The following is a 26,346-nucleotide window of genomic DNA, read 5'->3' on the forward strand; positions in this document are numbered from 1 at the left end:
TTTGATTATATGATATCTCATTGGGCCTCATTAATTTTGATGTTAATCAGAGGAGCTTAATGTATTACACACAGGCAAAATTACCTGCTTCTGAAAAATCTTACCGTTCAACTCATTTCCGAGGTGGCTGTAGGTAAATCAGTGTCCTTGCAAGCTTTAGACACACACAGTTCACGCGGGGCTCAACCAACTAGAAGACTTCTTTTCCCTAAGATTCTAATTCACCGTGGATCAATACGTCTTGTAAAAATACAGTAGAAACCGATTACTAGAAAAATGAAATGAGAAAGAAGAGAGATCCACAAAATACAAGATTGGGGGTTTTCAGCTTTAGCAAATGCCAACATTGCTTTGTCAAGTTGCTCCTTCTGGATGCTTCTCTCAGTTTCTGCCTTTAATCCCTCGTGGGATCCGACCTGCTCCACAGACCTCGCTCAGAGCTGCTCAGCCGTTGAGCACTTTGTGAAGTTAGGCGCTCTTGGTTGGCGCACCTTCCCTGGCTTCAAGTTCAAAGCCGCGTTTAGATGTGTCTCTTTTCACACTTCCATTTGCCAGTGTGAGGTCTGCTGTGGGTAATGAGACCCTGACCTCAGAAAGATGCTTCCACCTTTTCACTGGGGGACAAAATTACAGACATTTTACTTACCAGGCTAATTTGCTGTCCAGCAGGATCAGTTTTAATCACTTCTGCTGGTGAACTCATGCCTGTTGAAACTGGATAGGGTATGTCGTTAATCTTGCAAAACGATTGCTTTCCTGGCCTCCCTGCTAAGAGGAGGGCTTTTCTGTGTTCTGCGGCCTGGGTCTCCAACACCTACCCAGTGTTCACCTGCTTCCTCGCTCTGGCGAGAGGGTTACAGGCAACGTAGGCTCTGGCCTCTCACAGAAGCTCTTCAGAAAGTCTTTTGCTTGGCTCGGCGCCTATAGCTCAACCGGCTAAGGCGCCAGCCACGTACACCTAAGGTGGTGGGTTCGAATCCCCAGCCCGGACCCGCCAAACAACAATGACAGCTGCAACCAAAAAATAGCCGGGTGTTGTGGCGGGCACCTGTGGTCCCAGCTACTTGGGAGGTGGAGGCAGGAGACTCGCTTGAGCCCAGGAGTTGGAGGTTGCTGTGAGCTGTAATGCCACAGCACTCTACCCAGGGGGACAGCTTGAGGCTCTGTCTCAAAAAAAAAAGAAAGTCTTTTGCTTGATGTCAGCTTGTTACAAATAGTAAAATGACAAAGGCATTTATTCCACGTACTTAACACAGTGGGTATGTTGATTGCCAAATACTTTGACAGCAGTAGACTTTTTGTGTGAACCCTGAACTATGGCCGCATGTAATGTACGCCCAACTTGCTCTTTACAGAGTTAGCTGATTTGTTTGTTTGTTTGGTAGAGAATAATTGAGAAAAATTCTCGTTAACATTATTATGGGGCAGAATTTTTAATGTTAAATTTTAAAGTCAAACGTTAAAATAGTTCCAAAATTAAAACTTGCTGGGTGCGGTGACTCATGCCTATACTCCCAGCACTCTGGGAGGCCGAGGCGGCAGGATTGCCTAAGCCCAGGAGTTTGAAACCAGCCTGAGCAAGAGTGAAAACCTGTCTCTACTAAAAATAGAAAAACTAACCAGGGATGGTGGTGGGCACCTGTCGTCCCAGCTACCTAGGAGGCTGAGACAGGAGGATCTTGAGCTCAGGAGTTGGAGACCACCCTGAGCAAGAGTGGGGGGCCCCATCTCTACTAAAAATAGGAAGACTAGCCAGGCATCCTGGCAGGCATCTCGCAAAGCTTGACGCCAGGAGTTTAAGGTTGCTGCAAGCTATGATGATGCCACAGCACTCTACCAGGGTGACAGAGTAAGACACTGTCTCAAAAAATTTGTTTTTCTTCTAAACATGGAATAGCTGTGTTCATTTTGACATTGTTTTAGCTGAGCTAATGACATGCATAGGTGTACTGTATATTCTATGCATAAGCTTAGCTTCAAAGACAAAAGGAATTATGTTCTGCAAAAATTAGAATTAGTAAAAATCAGACTAAGGAATGGATGCTGTTAGTGCAAAACTTTAGTTACTTTTACTCAGTGCTTAACAGATTCAGCTATGAGGAATGCTAGTGAAAATCTTTGGGTTTGGAATGGTTAAATGTTTGGTGGTTGCAAAATCCATTTGTTCTGAAAATTCCACATGTAGATTTGAGTGTGCTGAGTATGTGGGAGGGAGGTGTGTCTTAATTGTTTATGTGGAAGACAAGTTGTGCTCTGACAATTTGTGATAAGAGAACAATTAAATGTATAACACGGTGAGCTTGAAAATGTTTTACGACTGTTTTTAACCTCTCTAACCAAGCCATGATTTACATGGGTCTGTCAGTGGCTTGGTGACATTCGAAATGGTTTATAATCCTATCGGTGAGTAGAACTTCCAGTGGAAATTGATGGGAATTTTCATTAAAAACAAACAAACAACAAAATAAGTGATTCTTGCAATGAATTTGCATTGCCATAATTACATTTGGAATTGCTTATCCAAGATATATATAGAAATCAGATTCTCAATTCTATAAAGTTTGATATCCTTCAGTGAAAATGGTGATTTGTTTTTCTTGCAAATGAAAATTGAGAGGAATCAAGAGTTTTGAAGACCTCAGATATTACCCCTAGGGGCTTTCTTAACCACTACTCTTTCTAAAATTCCTAACACAATGGGAAACATGACCAAGCTGCCTTCATGCAGGCAGAACCACATCCTGCTTGATGGGGAACGAGGCTTTTTTGGTTACATTAAACTCTCATAGAATAAAGTTTTTATCAATATGCATTTTTGTTTGTTTGTTTGTTTGAGACAGAGTCTCACTTTGTCACCCTCGGTAGAGTGCTATGGCGTCACAGCTCACAGCAACCTCCAAGTCCTGGGCTTAGGCGATTCTCTTGCTTTGGCCTCCCGAGTAGCTGAGAACTACAGACCAAATATGCATTTTTAACCTTGATTTATCCATTTGTCTTTTATTCCCATTCCATCTACTATTTCTTTATCAAGTAACAAGCTTTATAGTATACTTAAATGGTAATTAGTAAAATTAAGGTTTTGTAAATTATCTTGTCTTCAAATTTCAAGTACCCATGTGAATCCTGAGGCAATTTACATAATTATAGAAAGAAATTATGATTGATAGGATACATTGATTCTTTTTTAAATCTCTGGAATGATTTTAAGAAAACCTGATAACTTTAAAATGGTACTGCAGGACATTATCTGATAGCATTTCCAGAATCAGCGCTGTGCATTTGTGTGACAAGTGGAAGTCAGGGGTCATAAACAGATCTCTGTCCGATGTTCAGGGGCAGCCCTCAGCCTGCGGCCGGGGAGTGCTGCAGCCCTCAGGTGGGCCCACCTCTCACTGCAGTACACACAGGGCACAGGTGGGCCCACCTCTCACCGTGATACACACGAGGCACAGGCGGGCCCACCTCTCACCTCGGTACACACAGGGCACTCTCACCGCGGTACACACAGGGCACAGGCGGGCCCACCTCTCACCGCGGTACACACAGGGCACAGGCGGGCCCACCTCTCACCGAGGTACACACGAGGTACAGGCGGGCCCACCTCTCACCTCGGTACACACAGGGCACTCTCACCGCGGTACACACAGGGCACAGGCGGGCCCACCTCTCACTGCGGTACACACAAGGCACATTCAGTGTTGAGCTGGATCAGACACCCGGACGCCTGCTGTGAGGCACCAGATTAACTCTCCGGGTCACAATTTTCATCCCATTTATGGAAAAGTATTAACAGGAGGTTGAGAAACAAACAATTTAAGGAAATGCTAAATAATGTATTAAGTCTAAATCACCATATTATGTATTTAACATCCTGTCTGGCATTAGCATTATTTATAGATCATACAGTATACCAAAATCAGCCAAAGTAATACATCACCCACCATAGGACCTCTTAAAATGGAAGTTCCCCTTTGATCACATTTGCAAAGTCTGGGCTGCCTTTTATGTGTTTTACGTATTTTTGGTCATAGTTAAATCCAGTTATGGATGGGTGAACCAATTCTAGGGTGAAGCCACTGTAGATGGAAAGCCCTGCCAGGAAAGCACACGGCCAAGCTGTCATTTGCCAAAAGTGATCGCAGGTGGGTCACAGGAGACGGCTTTGCCTGATTGCCAGCCCTGTGGGCCACCCATCTGGCTGAGCCTCAGAGACTTGTCACCCAGACTGACACAGTAATGGAGGACTCACCTTCAGGACAGCTTACTTTGGGCCTTTGGGCAGCTCTGCCTTTTAAGAAGATCTTTACAAAACAGAGAGCAAAGTTACTAGAAGGCAGGAGGGTTTTCCCACCACTTAACCTGTTAGCTTTCTATTTCCATTTTTAAAAAACTATAGGACCTTCCTAACACATGGCGGGAAAACCGTACTCGCACTAGAGGCTGAAGATGCTGTGACTGGCTGCTGACAGTTTATCTGTCAGTCTTTGCTATTTAGGGCCATCCTCCCTGCTGGGTGGACTCTGTTAAACTTCCTCCTATCGTAAATTATTGGAATCTAAAAATATTAGGTAAAGCTAGTGTGGAGTGGAGCTCCTTTTCAATTTATTACCTTGCTTTTTGAGAGTTTGCTATGAGACTGCCATAATGACTGGACTATAATTTGGTTTGTGTGAAGGTTCGTGTATTTGTGTTAATTTTTTTTTATTGCAGTAGAGTTATGTGAAGGCAGAAAAACCAGAACATGTAATTAAGCAAAAATAAAATCAAGCAAATTTTATTTTAAAAATAAAATTTATTTTAAATTTTAAAATTTATTTTAAATTTTATTTTAAATATAAAATTTAATTAAAATATTTATTAAACTATTATTTTTTAATTCACATTTTATAGTTTACTAACAGTCCTTATTATAATTATTCTTTCTGATCATCAGACCATTTTAAAAGGGTTATTTAAATAAATGAGGTCATACTGCTTTATAACCCGGCTTTTTGAGTTCACACAACGAAGGAATCGTGACTATCTTTCCATGTCATAGGACACTCTTCCCTGGCATCATTTTGGTATCTCCTTCTACGGAACTTTCAGGATTTCTTTAGTCTGTGTCTGATGTAGTCTTGAGACGTGGGAGTGAAGTGGAACCCTGAAAGGATGTGACTGAATTTGGGAAGAAACCTACCAGACCCTTATTTAAACTTTGTCATCATCTTGTTTAATCTCACACGAGTGACCTTGCTTAAGTGCCTGGAAGGTACTAAGGTTTTCATCGGTTGTTACCTTCCGCGCTCTGGGCTTTCAACATAGGATGCAGCAGGTCCACTGGGCTGGGCTTTTACAAGACTCTTCTCAATTAAAAACCAATTTTCAGATCTTCTTGGTGTGATCTATGTAAAAACAGGTGCTTGTTGTTTCACCTTCATCTTTTGACGGACAATGTGTGTTCATCTGCAATGTCTGACAGTGTTTGAACTGTTTTATTTTCTCTTCCTAAACTTGAAATGAGTTTTTGTTCTCAAGTGGCTTGGGAATTTTGAGCGCTGTTCTTTTTTTTTTGAGACAGAGCCTCAAGCTGTCCCCCTGGGTAGAGTGCTGTGGCATCACAGCTCACAGCAACCTCCAACTCCTGGGCTCAAGCAAGTCTCCTGCCTCCGCCTCCCAAGTAGCTGGGACCACAGGCGCCCGCCACAACGCCCAGCTATTTTTTTGGGGGGGTCTGGGCTAGGGATTCGAACCCACCACCTTAGGTGTATGTGGCTGGCGCCTTAGCCGGTTGAGCTATAGGCGCCGAGCCTTGAGTGCTGTTCTTGATGTGACGCTCCCGTGTCTCTTTCTCCTTAGAAAGAGATTCTCTGTGGCTGCAAGAGCTGTTACAGACATTTAAACTAAGGGGGGAAGGCAAATCGGCAACCTACTTTGAAAGTAGAACTTGATTCTCTTCTTTCCTGAAAAACTCTAACAGATACAACTCTGAACTAAACATTCCCTCCCCTCTGGGGCTGGCATCAATATTGTTCTTTCATAAGCCCCAAGTTGATCTAGGGGAGGCTGTTGTCAGAGATCTGGGGGGATTTATTTAAATGCTAACCCTGGGAGAGAACAAGGTAAGCTACCCCATCTGTGCCCACAGCCCTTCGTGGTCTGGCCATATTTTTTATATGTTTATTGGGGAGAGCAGGAGAAACAGGCTTAGGTCTGTAACCACATAAACTCCTGCTGGAATTGACCCTGAGCTTTACATGTACATGTTGTTCTTTTTTTCAATCTATAAAGGTTTTATTGTGCAGGGCGGGAAGACGTTCAGTCCTTCTGGCCGGCTACTTTCCTCCTTGCTCACTCCTCCTGCTTCCTTTCGGCACCAATGTGTGTCCCCACTCTTTTCTTGATGAACTTGAGGGCCCTTTTGTCCTTGGAGACCTTGAGCAACTAACTCCATGGCACGCCACTCATATGGTGCAAAGCCACACTCCTCTTGGGTCATGCCTTGCACATGTGTTTGGTGAGGCGCCTGCAGTGGGGCTGTACCTCAGTTTGCTCACACCCTTGGTCACCTTGTGGCCCTGGTTGAGACCCCCAGCCGTCGGTTAGCACAGAGCCGTGGCTGCCGCTGCGGAAGGACCAACTCCTATATTTTCTTCATTAGAAGCAGCATAAGCAGTGCCTTTTATATCGTGGAACTTCCACGGTGTAGACATTTTTCTTTCGATTTTGCCATGTGTTTTGACATCAAATCAGCCTCCTTCCTTTACAGATGTATGCAGGGTGGGCTGTACTCTAGTGAAATTTAAATGAATCCAAGAACAGATACATACGTGATATTTCTTTTTTCTTTCTTTCTTTCTTTTTTTTTTTAAGACAGAGTCTCAGTTTATTGCCCTCAGTACAGTGCTGTGGCGTTACAACTCATAGCAACCTCCAACTCCTAGGCTTAGGTGATTCTCTTGCCTCAGCCTCCCGAGTAGCTGGAACTACTGGGGCCCCACACAACGCCCGACTATTTTTTTGGTTGCAGTTTGGCCGGGGCCAGGTTCGAACCCACCACTCTCAGTATATGGGGCCAGTGCCCTACTCACTGAGCCACAGGCACCTCCCTCATAGGTAATGTTTCCATGAGCCTTCTGTTAGTACCTTTCTCCTGTTATGAATTTGGGGGATAAATGAATTAGCTACTTTTACACAGTAGAAAAATGGCCTTTTATCTGCTCCTGCAGTCCTTGGCAATAAGCAGATGTGGGTACAGGTCCTTGTCCCCAAGTCTGGGTGACAGAATTGCTCTGCTAGTGTACATTGAACACAGTGATTCTGACTGAGGGCCTTCTCCAAGTACTTTCATCATTTCTCAACTTGATCTCCTGACTGGGATGTCTATTTGATGGCTGTTTAGAACAAGGGTTGGAGAACTGCAGTCCGCAGGCCAGATTTGACCTGCAGACTGTTTTTAGTGGCCCACAAACTAAGATTCTTAAAATTTTCTAATATTTGAAAAAGAAAAAAAACCCACCAGGAGATTTCATGAGATTTGAGACTAAAATTCAAATTGTAACATTTTATTGGAACGCAGGGCATGCCTGTTGGTTTATGTCGAGTCAGTGGATACATTTCGTTACAGCTACAGAGTGGAGCCCTACACAGCCTCAAGTCTAAAGTAGAGATGTTCAGCTCGCCCTTGGCAGTAAGATGTGAGACTCCTGCTTTAGAATGTCACTTCATTAAGAGAATGACTTTTTTCTTCTTTTTAAAATGATAGGCACAATGCTAAAAATATCAGGGTGCAGGAGATTGTGATTGGAAGTTTCATATTGTTTGTTAAACAAACTTTGTTAAAGTGTCCATACACCAATTTCTGGATATCTTTTTTATTTATTAAGTCATAAGTACATAAATCATGTATATGTTAATGCATTTATGAGGTACAATGTACAATTTTATATACAATTTGGAAGGCTTACATCAAACTGGTTAACATAGCCTTCACCTCACTTACGTAATTATTGTGTTAAGACATTTATACTCTACACTTAATAGATTTGACATAGATACCTTTTAGGGATGTATAAAACACAGGATGTTTCCAAGCTATCTATTCTAGGGATTTAAAAAACAAACAGGATGATGCTCCTTTTATTATAAGTAAACTAGTGAGTTCATTTTCTACTCCTGTTTTGCTGACTTAAATTTCTTTATTGTAATGGTATCATGGCACAAATGCCAGTTCCGCTCAGACCAAAACCGGGATAGTGACAAGTCTGCCGAAAAGTGTTGCTGCATAACCATTAAACACCAGCAAACCCTGTCTCTTTGGTCTTATTTGGAGATTTAAGTCTGTGTTATTTGTCCTGCTGACTGTACAGAAGTTGGTTAAGGTGATTGGGTAAGAGAAGAACTCTATTCAAAAACCCTTCCCCACTCTAACTTGAAGAAAGAGCCACCTGCCCACCAGGTCTCCGGTTCCAACTCCAGCCGCTGCCGGCCCACAGCTTTGTTACTTGTACCTTGTTCTTAAAACGTGTTTGTTTCTTGCCCTCTTTGTGGACCTGATAGGGATGTAAACAGAATCTTTTTCAAGATCACAAATCTGTTGGGGCAAATCACAGAATGTTTAGGAGTTTTCATTGCATTAACAATAAATTCTCGGTAGAGTCACAGCCGTTCTGAAATCTGCCTACAAGCTGATCAGTGTCGTTACAGAAACCAGAATAACCCAGGCCCGTGATGACTTTGAAAGAGGAAAGTCTGTTTTTTTAATCTCTGCAGGAAATGCATAACTTATACACCTCTTAGGCTTATCTAAACCTGCAACTTGGGAGGAATTAGGGAATGTGTCATTTGGTATTTTGCTTATTGTAGAATATCTAAGAAACTACAGCTCAGATTTAACCCAAAGAACTGCGGAGAGTTACGTATCTTTAAAAGCAAAATGTATATTTAATGCTGAACACGGTGCACTGAGGCACTTAACAAAATGCAGATGAGGCCAGATTTTCAATTTTAGGAATTAGATTTCTACCTAGCTCACTCTTTATGCATTAAACATTTTCATGATGCAACTTGCCGTGCAGCTCACACTGTGCTGGTGTAACTTAGCCTTTCACAATGAAATCTCCCATCTTGAGACAGGGCTGGGACAGGGTGAGGGAAAAGACACCTGAGCGCAAAGTTTAAGGAGGTGCTGCCCCACAGGTGCTGACTTGCCAGACCTTTGGGTACCTCACTCTTGTCCGGCCCCGACTGGATTCCTTAACTGTATTTTTAAAAAGGTACATTGCTGGGTCAGATCCTCAGCTTAGTGATTCCCTGGAGATGGGCCCCAGGAATCTGCATTTAACCTCTTTTCCTTCATAAGTCTAATGCACATTGGGGGTTTAGGACCCTGTGAGCTCGATTGCTTGGACTAAGGCATAACAGGATAAAAGCTGCTCAATTAGCCTCGGGTTATGACCCACCTGGGATAGTAGCTTAAAAAAAAAACTGCTTAATTAGCCAGTACACAGGAGCAAATAGGCCAGCCAGACCACACCGGTGCCAGCCTGGGCTGTTGTATAACTGCGGCCAGGTGTCAACGCTGGAAGGCTTGGATATTAGAGCACTCGTAACCAAAGCTAAATGTAATTGATTATATAATTTTGAGCTGTCCCAACTTTTTATTTTAAAAAAATGTTTCATAGATTCATATTTAGCTACAGGTTCATTGTAAAGTAAAATTAGAAAATAAAGTCTAAAGAATAAACTATCCCTAGCCCACCCCCCACCCAGACATAGCCACTTTCATCCTTTTCTTTTCTGTTTGAGTTAACAGTTCTACTGGAAATCCATCATGTGGCACTATGGGCATTAGGAAGTCTGAGTACAAAAGGAAACGTAGGTCTGAGTAAGTCTGTCTGGTGAACGTGATTCATGTTCAAGTTCTATCTGGTTATCTCTGCTATCTATGTGCAGACCTTTTCCTCTCACCACTAATCATGAAAAATTTCACAGGGCCAGGCATTCATGTAGATTTCTTATCTTACGGCCGTCTTTTGTAAGAATTGTAGAAATAGCTCCCCTACCTAGGAAAGTCACTAGCAGGTCCTTTCTCATGACTCTGAATGCCGTTGGACTCCAGGAGACTTTCCCCTCTGGGTGGGGTTTTACTCATTATCACGGGCCCACTGTGGGTCAGACTCTGCCCTAGAAGGCAAAGGCTCAGTGAGTAAGAAGGGCTTTGCCCTTGAGAATACCTGGTCAGGTGGCAGAGGCAGATCAGGACCTTTCCTGACAGCGTCAGGTGCTCTTTAGAGCTCTTCAGAGCAGGTAAGACAAGAGACCAACCAACTTGGCTCCATAGAGTAGGGCGTTCCTTCAAAAAAGAAGTGACACTTAAACTGAGTCTGGAGAGACCCGCCGTATGGCACCTGTAGTCTCCAGCAGGTAGCATTCTCCTAAGGGTCCACTGATTCTTTGTGTTATGCCCTACTTTTCAGCCTGATCACACAGTTGCCTGTGATAATTAAACAAACTTGCCAGATGGATGCTTTTGCAAGATGATGGCTTGTCTTCTTGCTCTATTTGTGAAAGCTGGCATTGGATCCAAATTCTCAAGGATGCCCCTACCTTGAGATTGTTTTGGAGAGTTGCTCTTTTTGTGTGTAGTAGCCAAATGGTCTGCCCATCAGCGGGGCCAGGTTGAGTGACAGGCGGGTGTGTCATGCATGTGGACACTCTGGTCCCTGCCAACTCTTTTGCCTCCAGGGAGGTGAGGTGCTGAGAGCTTCTTCTCCGAAGATGTCATTTATCAGTGTTACCTTCCTTTGGGGAAATAAACTTCCCGAGGTTCTCATCTGTCAGTCTTTCCTCCTCACCACATCTATTTTCTGTATCAGTTGTGACGTAATTGGTGTTGAATTCCCAGTACATCAGGTTAAACGTACAGATTATCAGTCCATCTTAAACAGTTTTTAGATCTTTAGAGAAAACATTCAGAGTGGCAAACACTGAGGCAAACTTGATTAACCAAGGAGGATGATTAGAGAAGCAGAATGGAATTGGTAATAATAGTTGATGACAAATATATTGATGCATTTCTAGGAATCGTTCCTAATTCTTGTGTGTTCCATCTCATGTAACTGTTTCAGCATTCCTCTGAGATAGGTTATTACTCTCATTGTACGTTTCCCTCTCATTTCTATTGAGGAAACAAGTGTAGAGAGAGATTCAGAAACTTTCTCAAGGTCAAAGAACTGGGAAGCAAAGGGACTGGTCCTCAAGTCTGTCCAGGTTGCCTGTCCCAACAACACACCATGGCTTGGTGCTTGGAGTTGACACCATCAGCGCTGTGCACACCCCCATTTCTGCCATCGAGATGCTCACAGTTTAACTTACTCATTCTCAGAGGGTCAGCCTCCTTCAGCTATTGCCGTCAGAACAACTGAACGTACTAAGTTCATCTTCCTTTTGCTGTAGAAATAATTTTAAAAATTTGGAATTCTTGAATATCCATTGATGACTGTAGTTCCAGAGAAATGGCAAATTAGAGCCTTCTTGCTGATACAGTTTATTTTTTTGATGATTATATTCAGATTCAGATATACAGGTGAATGAAATTCTTGGGCTGGCTTTCTGATTTTCTGTTCATGTCTTGCGTTTGGAGTTCAAAGCCCGCATGTATTTTACTATTAGTTTTCCACTTCCTTCTAAGTAGGGTGATTCAGATCTTCATCAGTGTCACTTCTTCCATCTTCTAAAAGGAGAAAATTTGTGAGAGAGAAGGAGCAGGGCTTCACTTTTCCTTGTAACAGCTTCTAATTCTATCCATTCCAGTTCCCACAGTAACCTGAAATTCCTGTGGCAGGTATAATAACTTTAAATCCCATTGGAAAGAATCCTTCAAGCAGGATTTTCACCTTTACAGCAGATTGGTATCTGAGAGTCTTGGTTAGACACAGTCTTTGAGATTCCCCCTCACTGGAAGCAGAAATCCTGCCAGGTGGTCCTTCAGTCACCATCCCGGGAACAGGGTTCTAGGAGGGGTCTGCATCCCTGGGGGACGGTTCCCACCGGGGCAGGGCAGCTGGACATGTGAAAGCCTTTCGGGGTTGACCTGACATCTGCCTCCCTGTGCCTTCCACTCCCTGATTCAGATTCTTCCTTTTGAATGACCCCGTCATTCAGGCTCCTTGGTGGTTTTGAGAAGGTTCTAAGGATTAGGAAGGGAGAGGAGCAACTCTTGCTGTTTTCCACGTGCTGACATATGGTGACTTCTCTCTTCCTACAGCAAAACCAGAAATCCTGACTTATGACAGGCTTATGAATGGCATGCTCCAGTGTGTGGCTGCCGGGTTCCCTGAGCCCACCATAGATTGGTACTTTTGTCCAGGAACTGAGCAGAGGTGAGTGACTGTTTTTTTGGCACTGCTTAAAAGGCAGAAGGGAAAGATTGCAATTCAGTTGAATTTCAAATGTGTTTTCATGATTTTTTTAAAGCTTTGTTTTGAGTATTATTATTTTTCCCTAGCCATGTGGCTTTTTAGAGGGGATAATTGGTATATTTTTCTTGGTCAACATTAATTTCGTTTGCTGAAAAATGATTACTGAATGACTTCTCTATTTTGGTGGTTATCTTTTTGGATTTATCATGCAATTTCTAGCCTGCAGGTAGATAAAGCAATTTTGCAGGACGGAGTAATTAGATTTCCATTCTACACACAGGAGGTAATGTGTGTGGGGAATGTGGTTGTAGTTATCCTGAAAAAAATTACCTCAGAAGTTAATTGCCAAGTTACCAAAAAGTAATGATGGAGCAATCACAACATGCATATGGCCTCTGTAAGCGACCGGTCTTCGGGAGGGTTTCTCCTTGATTGGGTGCCCAGCTCCTGAGCAGAGAACATCTGCATCCTTCTCCCTCACAATCCACATTGAGGCCTTAAATGGTCCTTTTGCATTATCTGAAGTTGAAAATGGGGTCCATAGGGCTGTTTTTATCCATCAGTTGCTATCTTATACTCAGGCTTTAAAAGCCCAGTTTAACATCACAATCGGGTAGTCCGGTTGATGGTAGAAATTTTATTTTTCATGGAATAGTCAGAGAGGTTATATGTGATTGTTGTTTTCAGCTGGGTTTTAGCAGAGCATGTTCTTCTGGGGGAGCAGGGAGGGTTGAAGAGCCCTGGAAAGCAGGCCCACGATGGAAGCAACCCCAGTAGTTATGGGCATTCATTCAGCAAATATTTGTAGAGTGCCCGCGGGACTCCGGGCGCTGTTCTCTTGGACAAAACACATATGAGTCTCAATGAGCAGAGCACCTGACTAACTTATGTAGGTGTCAAGAAGGGAGTAGGAAGTGTCTCCGCATGTGGAATGGAGTGTCCAGGGTCCTTGGAAAGGGTCCCTTCACGGTGGCGCTGGTCTTTGCCACCTGCAGTACAGCCAGGCCCGCTCTGCTCAGAACCTCCAGCTGTGGTTCTTGCTGTTTCGTTTCACCCATTCACACTCCCTTTGAAGGGCTTTTGTTTTTCTTTATAAGCATCAACTGTGTACCGGCATATATCCCAGCCTCTGGTGTCTTTCACTTCAGGAGCCCCTTGCAATGGTGTTTACCCTGCAGGGACTGAGCCTTGCAGAGCCGAGGAGGCTTGTCCAGATCCAAGTCCACCTCTCCTCTATCTTCACATCCACAGTGTTTTTCTTGCTTACATGACCACGAGAGCGCCCGTCCTCATCAGACGCTAACTGTTGTCAAAGGAGATTTTTATTGAGCATGAACCTCTTGCTTTAAGTGTCACATGTATGTACTGAGTGAGCCCCGCTTGTTGTTTTCTTGTCCTAGATGTTCAGCTCCTGTACTGCCAGTGGGTGTGCAGATCCAGAACTCCTCCGGGCCACCCTTCGGCAGACTGGTGGTTCAGAGCTCCATAGATTCTAGTGCCTTCAAGCACAATGGCACAGTTGAGTGTAAGGCCTCCAACGATGTGGGCAAGACTTCTGCCTATTTTAACTTTGCATTTAAAGGTAACAACAAAGGTATATTTCTTTTTAATCCAATTTAAGGGGATATTTAGGCTCTGTCTACCATATCAATCGTGGTTTTAAATCCATTCCAACATTGGCCATGTCATTTCTGGTAACGCCTACATCACACCGTACTGTCCTCATTCCCCCGTCAAGTTTCATTTTGTGCTAGTTTGTTAAGAAAATGTGCACTTTTGCCAGAGTAATTTTAACCATGCTACTGTATATATTTTATGTGTGTGCATATCTGTGCATGTGTGTGTGTCTCTCTCTATATATATATGTATATAATATGTGCATAATTAATTACATATTTACAGTTGTCACCATTAAGAGGGGGAAGAGACAGCACCTAGGGGAATAATTTAACAGAAGAATTTGAAATTTAATTTCAGCTTAAAATGTCAGATATTTAAAATGAAGTATTTTAAACTTTGTCTGACACTATATGAAAAAGTTAACCAAGATCTTTTATGGAGTCATATCGGCTAGTTGTTTCTTTAAAATCATTAAAATTGGACTCATGACTGACTCACTCTCTTAACATGAGTTAAATGATCCTTATGGAGACTTGATGAACTGGTAAAAGGTTAGAAGACAGAAAAGGGGTGCCTGAGTTTTTAGGGTTCAGTTTTTGTTTTTTGAGTTGGCAAAGACAAGTACCAGACAGTGCTTTATTTTCTGTTTTTGAGTAATTCGTGGAAGAATCATACATTGTTCTACATCGTTGATTTTTCAGACAGGGCAATGAAAAAATCACTTTTAAAAATGTTTTCTCGGGGGGTGCCTGTGGCTCAAAGGAGTAGGGCACCGGCCCCCTATACCGGAGGTGGTGGGTTCAAACCCAGCCTCAGCCAAAAACTGCAAAAAAGAAAAAAAAAAAAAGTTTTTCTTGGACCAGTCATGGTAGCTCACACCTGTAATCCTGGCACTCTGGGAGGCCCAGGCAGGCAGATTGCTTGAGGTCAGAAGTTTGAGACCAACCTGAGTAAGAGCAATACTTCATCTCTACTAAAAATAGAAAAACTCACCAGGTATTGTGTAGGCACCTGTAGTTCCAGCTACTCAAGAGGCTGAGGCAGGAGGATTGCTTGGGCCTAAGAGTTTGAGGTTGCTGTGAGCTGTGATGCCACAGAAGTCTACCCAGGGCAAAAGAATAAGACTGTCTTAAAAAAAAAAAAAAAACCTTTTTCTTGGTTATGAAAAACAATTATGCTCAATGAGGAAAATCTGAAATATGCAGGACACTTTAAAGGAGAAAATATACCCATTCATATAAGGAGCTCCTTTTTATAGCTATACAAGGCAGGAATTTGTAGAAGTACAAAATTCACTCAGATGTTGCTTTTCACTGAAAAACAGCATAAAATTATTCTAATGCTACAGAAGTCTCCACTTCTGTTCCTTCCACTCTGGCTTAAAGTTGTGTTTCTAAAGAGTCACTGACTGCGGAGTGCAGTGTGCCCAGGAGGGGAACTGGCCTTGCATCCTGCGGGGGCAAGCTGGGCGGAGGTTCAGTTTGGGGCTGAGCAGCTCCAGCAGGGGTCTTATCCTTCTAAAGGTGTGTGTTCCCACATTTCCTTTCATTTTAGAGCAAATCCACTCCCACACCCTGTTCACTCCTCTGCTGATCGGCTTTGTGGTTGTAGCTGGGATGATGTGTGTTATTGTGATGATCCTCACCTACAAATATTTACAGGTAACCATTGATCTGCTCTCTCCCCTGAGTGCTGTAATGACCAGGATGTTAATCATTAAAAGATGATCTGTCTTTCTCTCTCTCCCATCCAGAAGCCAATGTATGAAGTACAGTGGAAGGTTGTTGAGGAGATAAATGGAAACAATTATGTTTACATAGACCCGACACAACTTCCTTATGATCACAAGTGGGAGTTTCCCAGGAACAGGCTGAGTTTTGGTCAGTATGAAACCGGGGCTTTCCACATAACCTTTGTGTGTGCCCGCCGCTTTAGGGAACCCCAGTGCTTCCTTAGCTTTGTTCCACCTGTTTCAGGAAGTGTTTTCTGCGAAATTTCACCACCACCCTTGATAGGCTTGGCATAGAAAACATTATAGGCAAATGCTTTTAGACCAATTGTCTTTGATTCTTTTTCTGATTTTAAAATTATATAAATGGTCCTTTGGTCCCCCCCACCCCACCCCTACCACCTCTGACCTTGTTGTCCTCCTTTTAAAGGGAAAACCTTGGGCGCTGGTGCCTTCGGGAAAGTTGTTGAGGCGACTGCCTACGGCTTAATTAAGTCCGACTCGGCTATGACCGTGGCTGTGAAGATGCTCAAACGTGAGTCTCGGCAGGCTGCTGCACACACTCAGCGTCATTTTGCCAAATTTTATTTCCACTAAAATAAGATGTTTCTAATTTTAGCAAGTGCCCATTTAACGGAACGAGAAGCCCTGATGTCTGAGCTCAAAGTCCTTAGCTACCTGGGTAATCATATGAACATTGTGAACCTTCTCGGCGCCTGCACCATTGGAGGTACAGCCATGTCTGAGTTGCCTTTTATTATCTGTCAGGCTTTCAAAGGGTGGTGTTTTAATATGATTTTGACAATGCTTTTGATTATAAACAGCTTGCAATATTTTTACCCAATCTGTCCCTTTCTTACATTTTGTTTTCCCTGTTATTCTTAAGAATGTAGATTTTAGGCCTGTAATCCTAGTGCTCTGGGAGGATTGTCTGAGCTCAGGAGTTCAAGACCGGCCTGGGCAAGAGCAAGCCCCCATCTCTGTAAAAAAAAAAAAAAATTAGGAAAATTAGTCAGACATGGTGGCATGCACTTATAGTCTCATCTACTTGGAAGGCTAAGATAGGAGGATTGCTTGAGTCTCAGAGTTGGAGGCTGCAGTGAGCTATGGTGATGTTACTGTACTCTAGTCTAGGTGACAGAGCAAGACCCTGTCTCAGAAAAAAAAGCAGATTTTAGTTTTATCATCATAGGGTGAGTGAGCCAAGTCACTGTTTTTTTTTTTTTTTTTTTTTTTTTTTGAGACAGAGCCTCAAGCTGTCCCCCTGGGCAGAGTGCCATGGCATTACAGCTCACAGCAACCTCCAACTCCTGGGCTCAAGCGAGTCTCCTGCCTCCGCCTCCCAAGTAGCTGGGACCACAGGCGCCCGCCACAACGCCCGGCTATTTTTTGGTTGCAGCCATCATCGTTGTTTGGCGGGTCCGGGCTGGGGATTCGAACCCGACAGCTTAGGTGTACGTGGCTGGCGCCTTAGCCGGTTGAGCTATAGGCGCCGAGCCGAGCCAAGTCACTGTTGTATGTGCAATGTCAGCAACTTTGACTCAGCTCTTGATTTTCTCATCTCACCTGCAAGCGTATTCCTATCTTGCAAGCTTTGTCTATTGCTGAATCAGACTTAGTCACGAAAAGGGTTAACGTTCATTTCCATAACATAATTTAAAACAGGTCTCAAAGCCTATCAGTTCTCCAAAGTAAACCAAATGAGGCAAACATTTCACTTCTGTAAAAATAAATTTCCAATCAGAACCTCAGTTGAGGTCCCCGCCAAGGACATCCATGGTGTCTTCAGAAAGTATTTTGGTCTAAAGGAACAGAGGCTTGCAAAATGAGCCGTTCCTGGTGATCTGGAGAGATCTTCGGCACAGTTGACAGCATTGTATAACATCTTCACACAATTTCCACAAATGTCGCTTCACCACGTCATGAGTTGTTCATGAGAAAATTTCTACCCAAGTTAATTAGTTGTCTGTTACTTCAAAACTGCAGCTCTAAGCATTCATAACAGCAAACTAATGTTGGACTAGTAGTGCTCAGAACACGGATCGTTCTGGGCTGCTCTGTGGGGCTGATTTTCCCACCCTGCTACAGTTTGTATACCCTTCATCATTTCCATAATAACCTTACGGAGTGCGCCAGGCCCTGCCGTAAACAGAAGTGAATCAAAGGATTCATGCAGGAAGCATGGTGAAGAGTGGAACCTCTGAGAGCAGTTAACTTCTGTCTGTAAAACCAGCAGTCACGCCTGGCCCTAAACGCAAACATCAGTTAGAAATTCAGGCAGTAAGAGGCTTGCTGGCTTTTTCTCTTCACAACGCTGCTCTTTTGACAAATGATGTTAATAGAATTATACAGGGACTAGGTAAGCTTAGCCATTGAAGCTGAATGTCCATGACCATGACCACGACCACCCTTGGGTGTTTTTATGGGAGGCAGGATTATCTATACATCTCACCTCTTTCTAACCTTTTCTTATGTGCTCATAGGGCCCACCTTGGTCATTACGGAATATTGTTGCTATGGTGATCTTTTGAATTTTTTGAGACGAAAACGTGATTCATTTATTTGCTCAAAGCAGGAAGATCACGCAGAAGCAGCACTTTATAAGAACCTTCTCCATTCAAAGGGGTCGACCTGGTAAGACTGATTGGCATAAACAGGCAGCTGTTCACAGGCGGTGTGTGGGGTCATGAGGGTTTGCAATCAAGGCAGATTCTTTGAAAACTGAACTGAGGTACTTTGAGGTGCGACATCGAAATTATTAAATCGTTTATATTTGATTAACAGCTTCGAAAGTTCAAATGGTGTTTTTAAAGATTCAGACTTTGTTAAACGTAGATTTCTGCTGACTTTTTAAAAATGCGCCTTCAGTATTTCTCTCTAAGCTTCAGTCTGTGTGTGAATGGATTTCACGTCCGTCTGTCTTCGAGCTCTGTCCTCATGTGCGTGTCCATTTGTACTGGTGAGCTTGGTGGTGCGTGCGTCTTTACCATGAGATTCTGTTTATAGGGGAAATGCTACAGCCTGTCACGCTGTCACAGTCGAGTCCTTTCAGACCTGTGGCAGAACACTCTGAACATATCAAGGCTTTTTGCCATTTACCTCTGAATCATGACATCATGGCTGACACCCCCCCCCCCCCGCCCCAACTCCGCTTACTTCATCATGCTGGGAAGACACACGACTCCTTGGGCACATGCTTTAAACCCTGGACCTTGTTCTCCTCTCTGTCATCATGGATGCCATTCTGAATTTGAATGGTATATATAGAGCTCTGGGTTCCTCTAAGGAGAATTCGTATGCTTTATAACCAGAACAGAATTCTCTGCCATACCTTGCCCGTTCTTTTTTTTTTGCAATGTCATCAAGATCCACCGCTGAGGAATTCTTGCAGTCACCGGTCCCACAGGAGCTGTGGTTCTCGTGCCCGTCTCCTGTGTGCTGTCACCACAGCTGTGCAGTAGAGCTCTCCCCTCCTGTTTGATTCCATCTGTGTCCCCTATATTTCAAGGTGGAGTCTCCGAAACTCATAACACTGGGGCCCTCGAGGAGACTTCTGTAAATAGTATCGGTGGGCACTTACCTCTTAAAGCCATTTTCTGTACCTCGGGCTAAAGTTGAAAACCCCAGGTGAAGCTCTTTATGTTTTTTAAATCCTGTTTTAGTTGAAAGAGTTAGTAAAATACTGTGCAAACCACCTGGTATTAATTTCTCCTGAGCATAGGCTCTTTGAATGAAGACATGAGCTACTTTGCCCGCCTTCTGAAGGAGCCGCTTGGCCCATTATATGATTTTTAACTTCCTGAAATAATGGCCTGAGCTGTTCGATCCTGTGTGATGTTCTTTGTGCTGTAGGATCCCATATGGGACTGGAACCACCAGCAGCTCAGAAGGAGACTGTTGTCATGCTGTTTCCATGCTAATCGGGAGCAGGAAGTACTAGAAATCTTGAAGAGTCTCCAGCCAAATGTTGCAGATTCAAGAGGTCCAGATGGTTCAGAAAATCATCCAAATTATTGGTGTTTATCTGAACCAAACTTGGTTTTTTTAAACCCTGTTCCATCCCTCTCTATATGTTAACAATCTCTGCCTCTGCCTCATCTTGGAAGGGCTTGTTCTTTGTCTTTTTTTTTTCATCTGGTCTCCTGGGGCTAATTTAGAGAGTTTGAAGTAATGTGGGATAACGTTTCTGGCTCTGTGTTTCCCATTAAATCCACTGTGTCAATAGATAGGACATTTCTAACCCAAGTTCCTCTTCTGATTGAACACAAAAATCACACCTAATTCCTGGGAATTGGACCCTACTATTGAATCTTGACAACGCACATTTCATGGTACAAGTTTTTAAACTCTTCATTCAAACTTTATACTGCTTTCCTGGCATAGAAACCAGCATTCTGTACCAAGGTGGGTGAGGAAACAGGGCCTGGCTCGCCGGCACTCTCCTGCGTTTCCCGTGTCATTTGGCCGTGACCTGATGGCTGTTTCCTCTCTCTCCCCAGCAGTGACAGCACTAATGAATACATGGACATGAAACCTGGAGTGTCTTATGTTGTCCCAACCAAGTCAGACAAACGGAGATCTGCACGAATAGGTAGGTGCCTGCCCCGCAGTGAGGACAGGGAGGGTCGCTGCTGTCAGAGGTGACGTTGCTCCTGGCAGCGTCCGGCTATCCCTTATAGAGGGTCCTCTGGCAACGCCAGTGGACAGCAGCAGCTACGGTCGCAAAATGGGTGTTTGGGATCAAAGCATGTGTTTTTCTTTTAATCTGAACATCTTACTGTATATGTGGGATTTTTGTATTAATCTGCCATTCCTTTCCCCTAAGGATTTTGTAAACCAGCCTAGGACTGTTGAATATTAACTTTACGATTCAACATCTCAGCCTTCCCTCAGCACCAGGGAGGTGATTTGCCTCTAAGTTCACATTAGTTTATTCATTACCAGCCTTGGGTGTTGTCATTTCACTGCCCTCCCTTCCTTCCTTCCATCTTTTCCTAATCTTTAAGGTTTTAATTGCTAAGAAAATCCCTCTCTTCTTAACAGGCTCCTACATAGAGAGAGACGTGACCTCTGCCATCATAGAGGATGATGAGTTGGCCCTGGACCTGGAGGACCTGCTGAGCTTTTCTTACCAGGTGGCAAAGGGCATGGCTTTCCTCGCCTCCAAAAACGTAAGTGGGAGTGATTCCAGGCATGGAGCCCTTCAGAGCCGTAGGTAGAATGCACAGTGTCATTCTGAAGTGTGGTGACCAAGAGCAGAGGAAATTTAGTTTCTTCATGTTTCAACTGCTGTCTCTTTGGAATTCCTGTTCTAACTTATAAGCCTTAAAGTGCAAGCCTGTCTAAATGAGCTTTCCATGCATATTTATTTAAAACTTTTGGCTTTTAGTATATGTAGGCTATGCTCCTAGAAGAGAGGAGAATCATTTGTCAGCAAAAGCTGTGGGTACCTTGTGGTTGCCATGCTTGGTGCAACATGAAGTCAGACCCCAAATATTATATATATGGCTTATGAGGTGTCGGGGAATAAAGGGTCAGAGAAAATAATAAACATTCGGGAACAGGGTGGGGATGGATGAGAAGGATGAAGCTAAACGGAGGAGGAAGGGTCTGTGGAAGGGCGAGAGGGATTCCTTGGGAAACAGGACGAACCAAGTAGAACGAGGTTTTACATCCTCCCCTTAAATGGCATTGGTGACATTTCCAAACAATTACAAACTAAAAGAGGATATAGGGTGGCTGAAATAATAAAGACCCTCTTCCTTGCATCCTTGGGAGATGTCAAGTTGAAGTTGCAAAGACTCTTTGAAAGGACATTCAAAGAGATGCATGCAAAATGAATTTTCAATTTAAAAAAATATGATATGACTATTTCTGAAGTATTTTCCTATGAATGAAAGCAGTCCTGACAAGAAAAAAGCATTTATTAGAATTGGTTCTGAAAGTGATTATGGTAATTATGGTCCTGATTATGTGAAACATAAAATGTGAACATCATTCAAGGCATAATTTGGATTTTTATTTTTGGCATACCAAGTACTTTCATGTAAAACAAAAGTATTGGATTTTTATAACATAGGCAGCACTCTAGTATTAAAAAGTAGTTTTCACTATTTAAAAGTTCAAATGAATTTAAACGGTTTCTTCTCTCCTCTAACCTAATAGTGTATTCACAGAGACTTGGCAGCCAGAAATATCCTCCTTACCCATGGTCGAATCACAAAGATTTGTGATTTTGGTCTAGCCAGAGACATCAAGAATGATTCTAATTATGTGGTGAAAGGAAATGTGAGTACCGTCCTCTGCTTGACAGTCCTGTAAAGGACTTTTATTTTTATTTATTTTTTTTAAGCGAGCCAGGGCCTCCCTCTGTCCCTGGCGTGCATGACAGCTCACTGCAGCCTTAACTAAAGGATTTTTAGTTTCAACTTTTGATAAACATTATTGCCTGTGATTTTCATCATGTAAATCTTATCTTGAGATGTCATACATTTTAGCAGTCAAATTAAGTGTACTTTAGCAAAATTTGCATGGTATGCTGAACATTATTACAACTAACATTCAATGAGAGAATGCCTAATTCTAATTGTGTGATTATGGGGCATGTGAAGGAAACAGAAATAGCCTTAATTTTCATTATAGTCTGAGAATAGCAATGAACTTGATTTTGCTCAAGGGTAAGAAATGTAGACCTGAAGGTCACAGCAGGAGGATTTTTTTTTTTTAGATTGGCATTTATATGAAAAGGATTAAAATCTAAGACCATGTTTCAAGTTAGCTCTATAGAATGTTGGATCTCGTAATGAATGGAGAGCTAGTAAATAGATTTATAAATAGTAATAATTGGTTTGTAGAACATAGTGAATGTTTTTTCAGAATGCTTTCATTTTATTGCCAATTTTTATTATACCCATGCCCTAGAATACAATGTCTTTCTATTTTAAAAGTTGGAGGAAATAAGCAGCCGGGTTTTTTTTTTTTTGGTGATTTTTATCAGCGATGACACAGGTCAAACCAGAGCCCGTGATTTCCAGAGCAGCAGCTATTTGGTATGGAAAATCATACCATCCTGTACATTCTTCTCTCTGCCTGTTCTTGTAGGTCCATTTCTACAGTCCAGATTCATTCTTAAAGGTGGAATTTTGTGTCCCTTATGATAATGTGATATTTTCTCCCTTGTCACTACGGCATCTCTCAGGGTAGGCTGTATTCCGCTTGGTTTTGTAGAAGTGTTTCTCGGTTTAAATTCTGACCAAAGCATGCATTCTGGGAAGACTTTCTGAGGTTAGATATTAGGAGTGTTGATGAAACAATCTCTTTCCATCCTTGGGCAATTTTGGAAGGAAGAATGACAAGTGGCTCATTATCCAGATTCCCAAATGTGGACAAAAGAGCAAGAGGAAGAGGATAGCAGATTGGGAGCCGGTCTCGATGCGTTCTCATGTGGCTCCATTATTTAGTGTAATGTTGTTAACAATTATCCAAGAACTGAAGCTTGGTGCTGGATAATTTTCTCCACTTGGGAATAACAGTGTCACCTGCCTCAAAGTCATTCTGAGGATTAATTGAGTTAACTATGTAAAGCACTTAGAATTGTGCCAGGCATACATTCTTTCTATTCCCTATAGGTAAATAATGGTGACCCTGGTTATGGGTTAAGCCACAGTTTCTTAATAGCTCGTTCGGGGTTAGCTCAGTTGGAATTGACAGGAGAGGCCCCACCAGGCGGCCCATCAGAGACGGCAGCTGAAGTCAGTTGAACTAACCAATCACAGACATTGCTTTCACCAGGCTAGTGGGTAAAGAGAATTCATGGGACAAGTTAAAAACAAGCAAACTCACACGGTATGCCCCCAAATTTACCACTGTAGTCATTTGAAAAATCGATTTTGAGTCAAGTGTTCTTAAAGTTCTTCCATTTCACATCAATCTTAGTCATTTTTATGCCATGGCCTCTTCCCATCCAGGGGGGCCTGTGGAGCCCTGGCCAGAATACTGTCTTACATCCCTGAAATAAAATGCACAGAATTACCAAGAAAAGCAATTACATTGAAGTAGTTGTCAAAATGTTCAGTAAATGTGTGATATGTCAATACATGTATTTATTACACATAGTAACAAGTTCTAGCTGTGGTTATAAACACTACTGGATTTTCAAAGTGGTGTTCAATGTGAATATTGATATCCCTGTAAGCACTGGAACAGGATACGGGGATAGATCTGTGATTACTGTTGGTGACAAAGTTACAGGTCCTGCTAATACTACCTGGCTTATTGCCCTTGTTTGTAGTTCAGGGAATTGCCAGACTTCATTTAGAAGTTGGTGGAAATAAGGATGTAATTTTTTCCCCTTTAAATTCACAGGCCCCTGAATGCAAGATGCCCTTAGATCTCAGGGTAAGAGCCCTGACAGCAGCTTACCACAATACCCAGAAAAGGATATTGGAAACCTTTTTTATAAAAAAAAAAAACTGGTTTCCCAGTTTCCAATCCTAAATGGATTAAAAGAAGGCTTGATTTAGCTTTTTACGGTAGATTATAAGATCCAGGGTATATGTAAGAGGAACAGTCACGGAAAGTTTAGCTCAATTTTCATGGAAAGCGTTCAGGTCGAGCAAGTGGCTCAGCTGCTGAATTCAGCTCTGACCCTGCGGCGTCACCGCCTGAGAACAGGCGTCGTCTTCACAAGCCACTCTTGCTAATGGAGCCCTTGCTTTTATGCTGGGGGATTTTTAAGGCAGCAGCAAGTCACCCACATTATCTCATTTGACCCCCAGAGCAGTTCATGAGATCGGGAGTGTTAATTTTGTTTTACAGAAGAAGATATGGAGCCTTAATATTGAAGGAACTTTCCCAGCATGCAAGTGAGGGACAGTTCTGACTCCTTGACTGCTGGCTGCAGAGGAGGCTGGGAAACGTGGTCCTGGATTTCCCAGGAAGTGTGGGAGGCCATGTTTCTATTATTAAGGGAGAAGGGATAGTCTTGGCTGCCTATGATAGAAAACTCAAAAGGAAAAAGTGTTCAGGGATAGCAGGCAGGGTTGGTGCAGACTACAGAGGTTCTCTGAAGTGGCCAGGACCGTTTGTCCTTGGACCACCTTCATGGTTCAGGATAACTGCCACATGGACAGCCGGTACATCACATCAGCAGACAAGGACGGCAGAGGGCAGAGGGCATGTGCCAGCTATATTTTTAAGGATGTTTAACTGAAGTTGCCGTACAAGTACAACGCTTACAACTTAGTGGCCAAAACTGAGTCACATGACTCCAGCTGGCTGCAAAGGAGGCTGGGAAATGTAGTCCTGGCTTGGGAGGTCATATTTCTATCATTAAGGAAGAAGGGCATTGAACAAATCTCTGCATCTGTCAAGGTCAGGAGTGGAACCAGGGTTCAGACCCATGCCTGGCTGTCTGGGTGTGTGTGCTCTTAATCACCGTGCTGTACTGACTTTGTGTCTCAATCTTTAAAACAAGGATTCATGAGGTTGTTGGGATCATCTGAGATGGTGTGGGTTAAAGGCCTTTGTGAGATGGTGCTCAAGTCCCCACCCCACCTTTCCACAGGAGCAAATCCGTAAGAATCTTTAATAGGTAAGGGTTTTCTCTGAGCTTCTTAACTAACACTTTTGCTTCCATTACAGGCTCGTCTGCCTGTCAAGTGGATGGCACCCGAGAGCATTTTCAACTGTGTGTACACATTTGAAAGTGATGTCTGGTCCTATGGGATTTTTCTGTGGGAGCTGTTTTCTTTAGGTAAAACCGTCCTTGCCAAATACTCCTTCATGTGCCTTGCTAAGGTTTTATTAGCATCCTGCTTGGTTGTGATTAATGCTGATTTGAGAACCGTTTGTGCCTCAGGAAGCAGCCCTTACCCTGGGATGCCCGTCGACTCTAAGTTCTACAAGATGATTAAGGAAGGCTTCCGAATGCTCAGCCCCGAGCACGCACCTGCTGAAATGTAAGGGCCGAGAAGTTTTTCCTCTAGATCACGTTTCCCCTTTTATTTTATTTTTTAAAGACAGAAACCCAGATGTTGAGGGTTTTCACCAGCACAGTTTGAAAATGTCACTTGGTTCCTTTTTATTTTGGTAGTTTATTTTCATAATGTCTTGTCACCCAAAACAAAGTTTCGGCAACATTCCGTACACGTGGTGTTGTGTTTTGTGCACGTGTCATTCCGTATGCCCGTTGTGGAGCCTGGAATTACTGTGGACATTGTTGCGTGGTACACATCCAACCCCAGGCTAAAGGCACTGGGGGAGGATCCTAAATGGCCCTCATTGTGCAGGTATGACATCATGAAGACTTGCTGGGACGCCGATCCTCTAAAAAGGCCAACATTCAAGCAGATCGTTCAGCTGATAGAGAAGCAGATTTCAGACAGCACCAGTCATGTGAGTGTGCTCTGCGAGGAATAGAACCCCCTTTCTGTCTGTTCCAGGTGTGTCTTCCTTTGCAGGTTTTCAGGGTAAGGACTAACCTCCCTACCCCTTCTCTCTGTGGCTTAGGTTGTTATTCAGCTTTAGGTGGGGAAGTAAGTGGAAACCAGTTGTTTCTGCCCAGCCCCCCTGTTCTGAGCCAAAGAAGGATGTGAG

At 43.1% G+C, this 26,346-nt stretch overlaps 1 protein-coding gene across 3 annotated transcripts in view; it reads left to right on the forward strand.

Annotated features, from left to right (window-relative positions):
- The window catches only part of KIT (KIT proto-oncogene receptor tyrosine kinase), an 88,647-nt gene that overhangs the window by 60,475 nt on the left and 1,826 nt on the right, over positions 1–26,346 (forward strand). Inside the window, exons 8-20 of one of the 3 annotated variants that reach the window (XM_003794609.2) lie at positions 12,248–12,362; positions 13,802–13,983; positions 15,576–15,682; positions 15,775–15,901; positions 16,181–16,285; positions 16,370–16,480; positions 18,234–18,384; positions 20,250–20,341; positions 20,794–20,921; positions 21,916–22,038; positions 25,393–25,504; positions 25,610–25,709; positions 26,040–26,145. In XM_003794609.2, the coding sequence (XP_003794657.1) occupies positions 12,248–12,362; positions 13,802–13,983; positions 15,576–15,682; positions 15,775–15,901; positions 16,181–16,285; positions 16,370–16,480; positions 18,234–18,384; positions 20,250–20,341; positions 20,794–20,921; positions 21,916–22,038; positions 25,393–25,504; positions 25,610–25,709; positions 26,040–26,145 (1,559 nt within the window). Of the gene's footprint in view, positions 1–12,247; positions 12,363–13,801; positions 13,996–15,575; positions 15,683–15,774; positions 15,902–16,180; positions 16,286–16,369; positions 16,481–18,233; positions 18,385–20,249; positions 20,342–20,793; positions 20,922–21,915; positions 22,039–25,392; positions 25,505–25,609; positions 25,710–26,039; positions 26,146–26,346 lie in introns of all 3 variants that reach the window. The other 2 variants (XM_023515973.1, XM_012808082.2) reach the window with 2 other exon arrangements.

Source organism: Otolemur garnettii, unplaced genomic scaffold (genome assembly GCF_000181295.1).
Source record: "Otolemur garnettii isolate 467f Iridium unplaced genomic scaffold, OtoGar3 scaffold00083, whole genome shotgun sequence".
NCBI classification, from domain to species: Eukaryota; Metazoa; Chordata; class Mammalia; order Primates; family Galagidae; genus Otolemur; species Otolemur garnettii.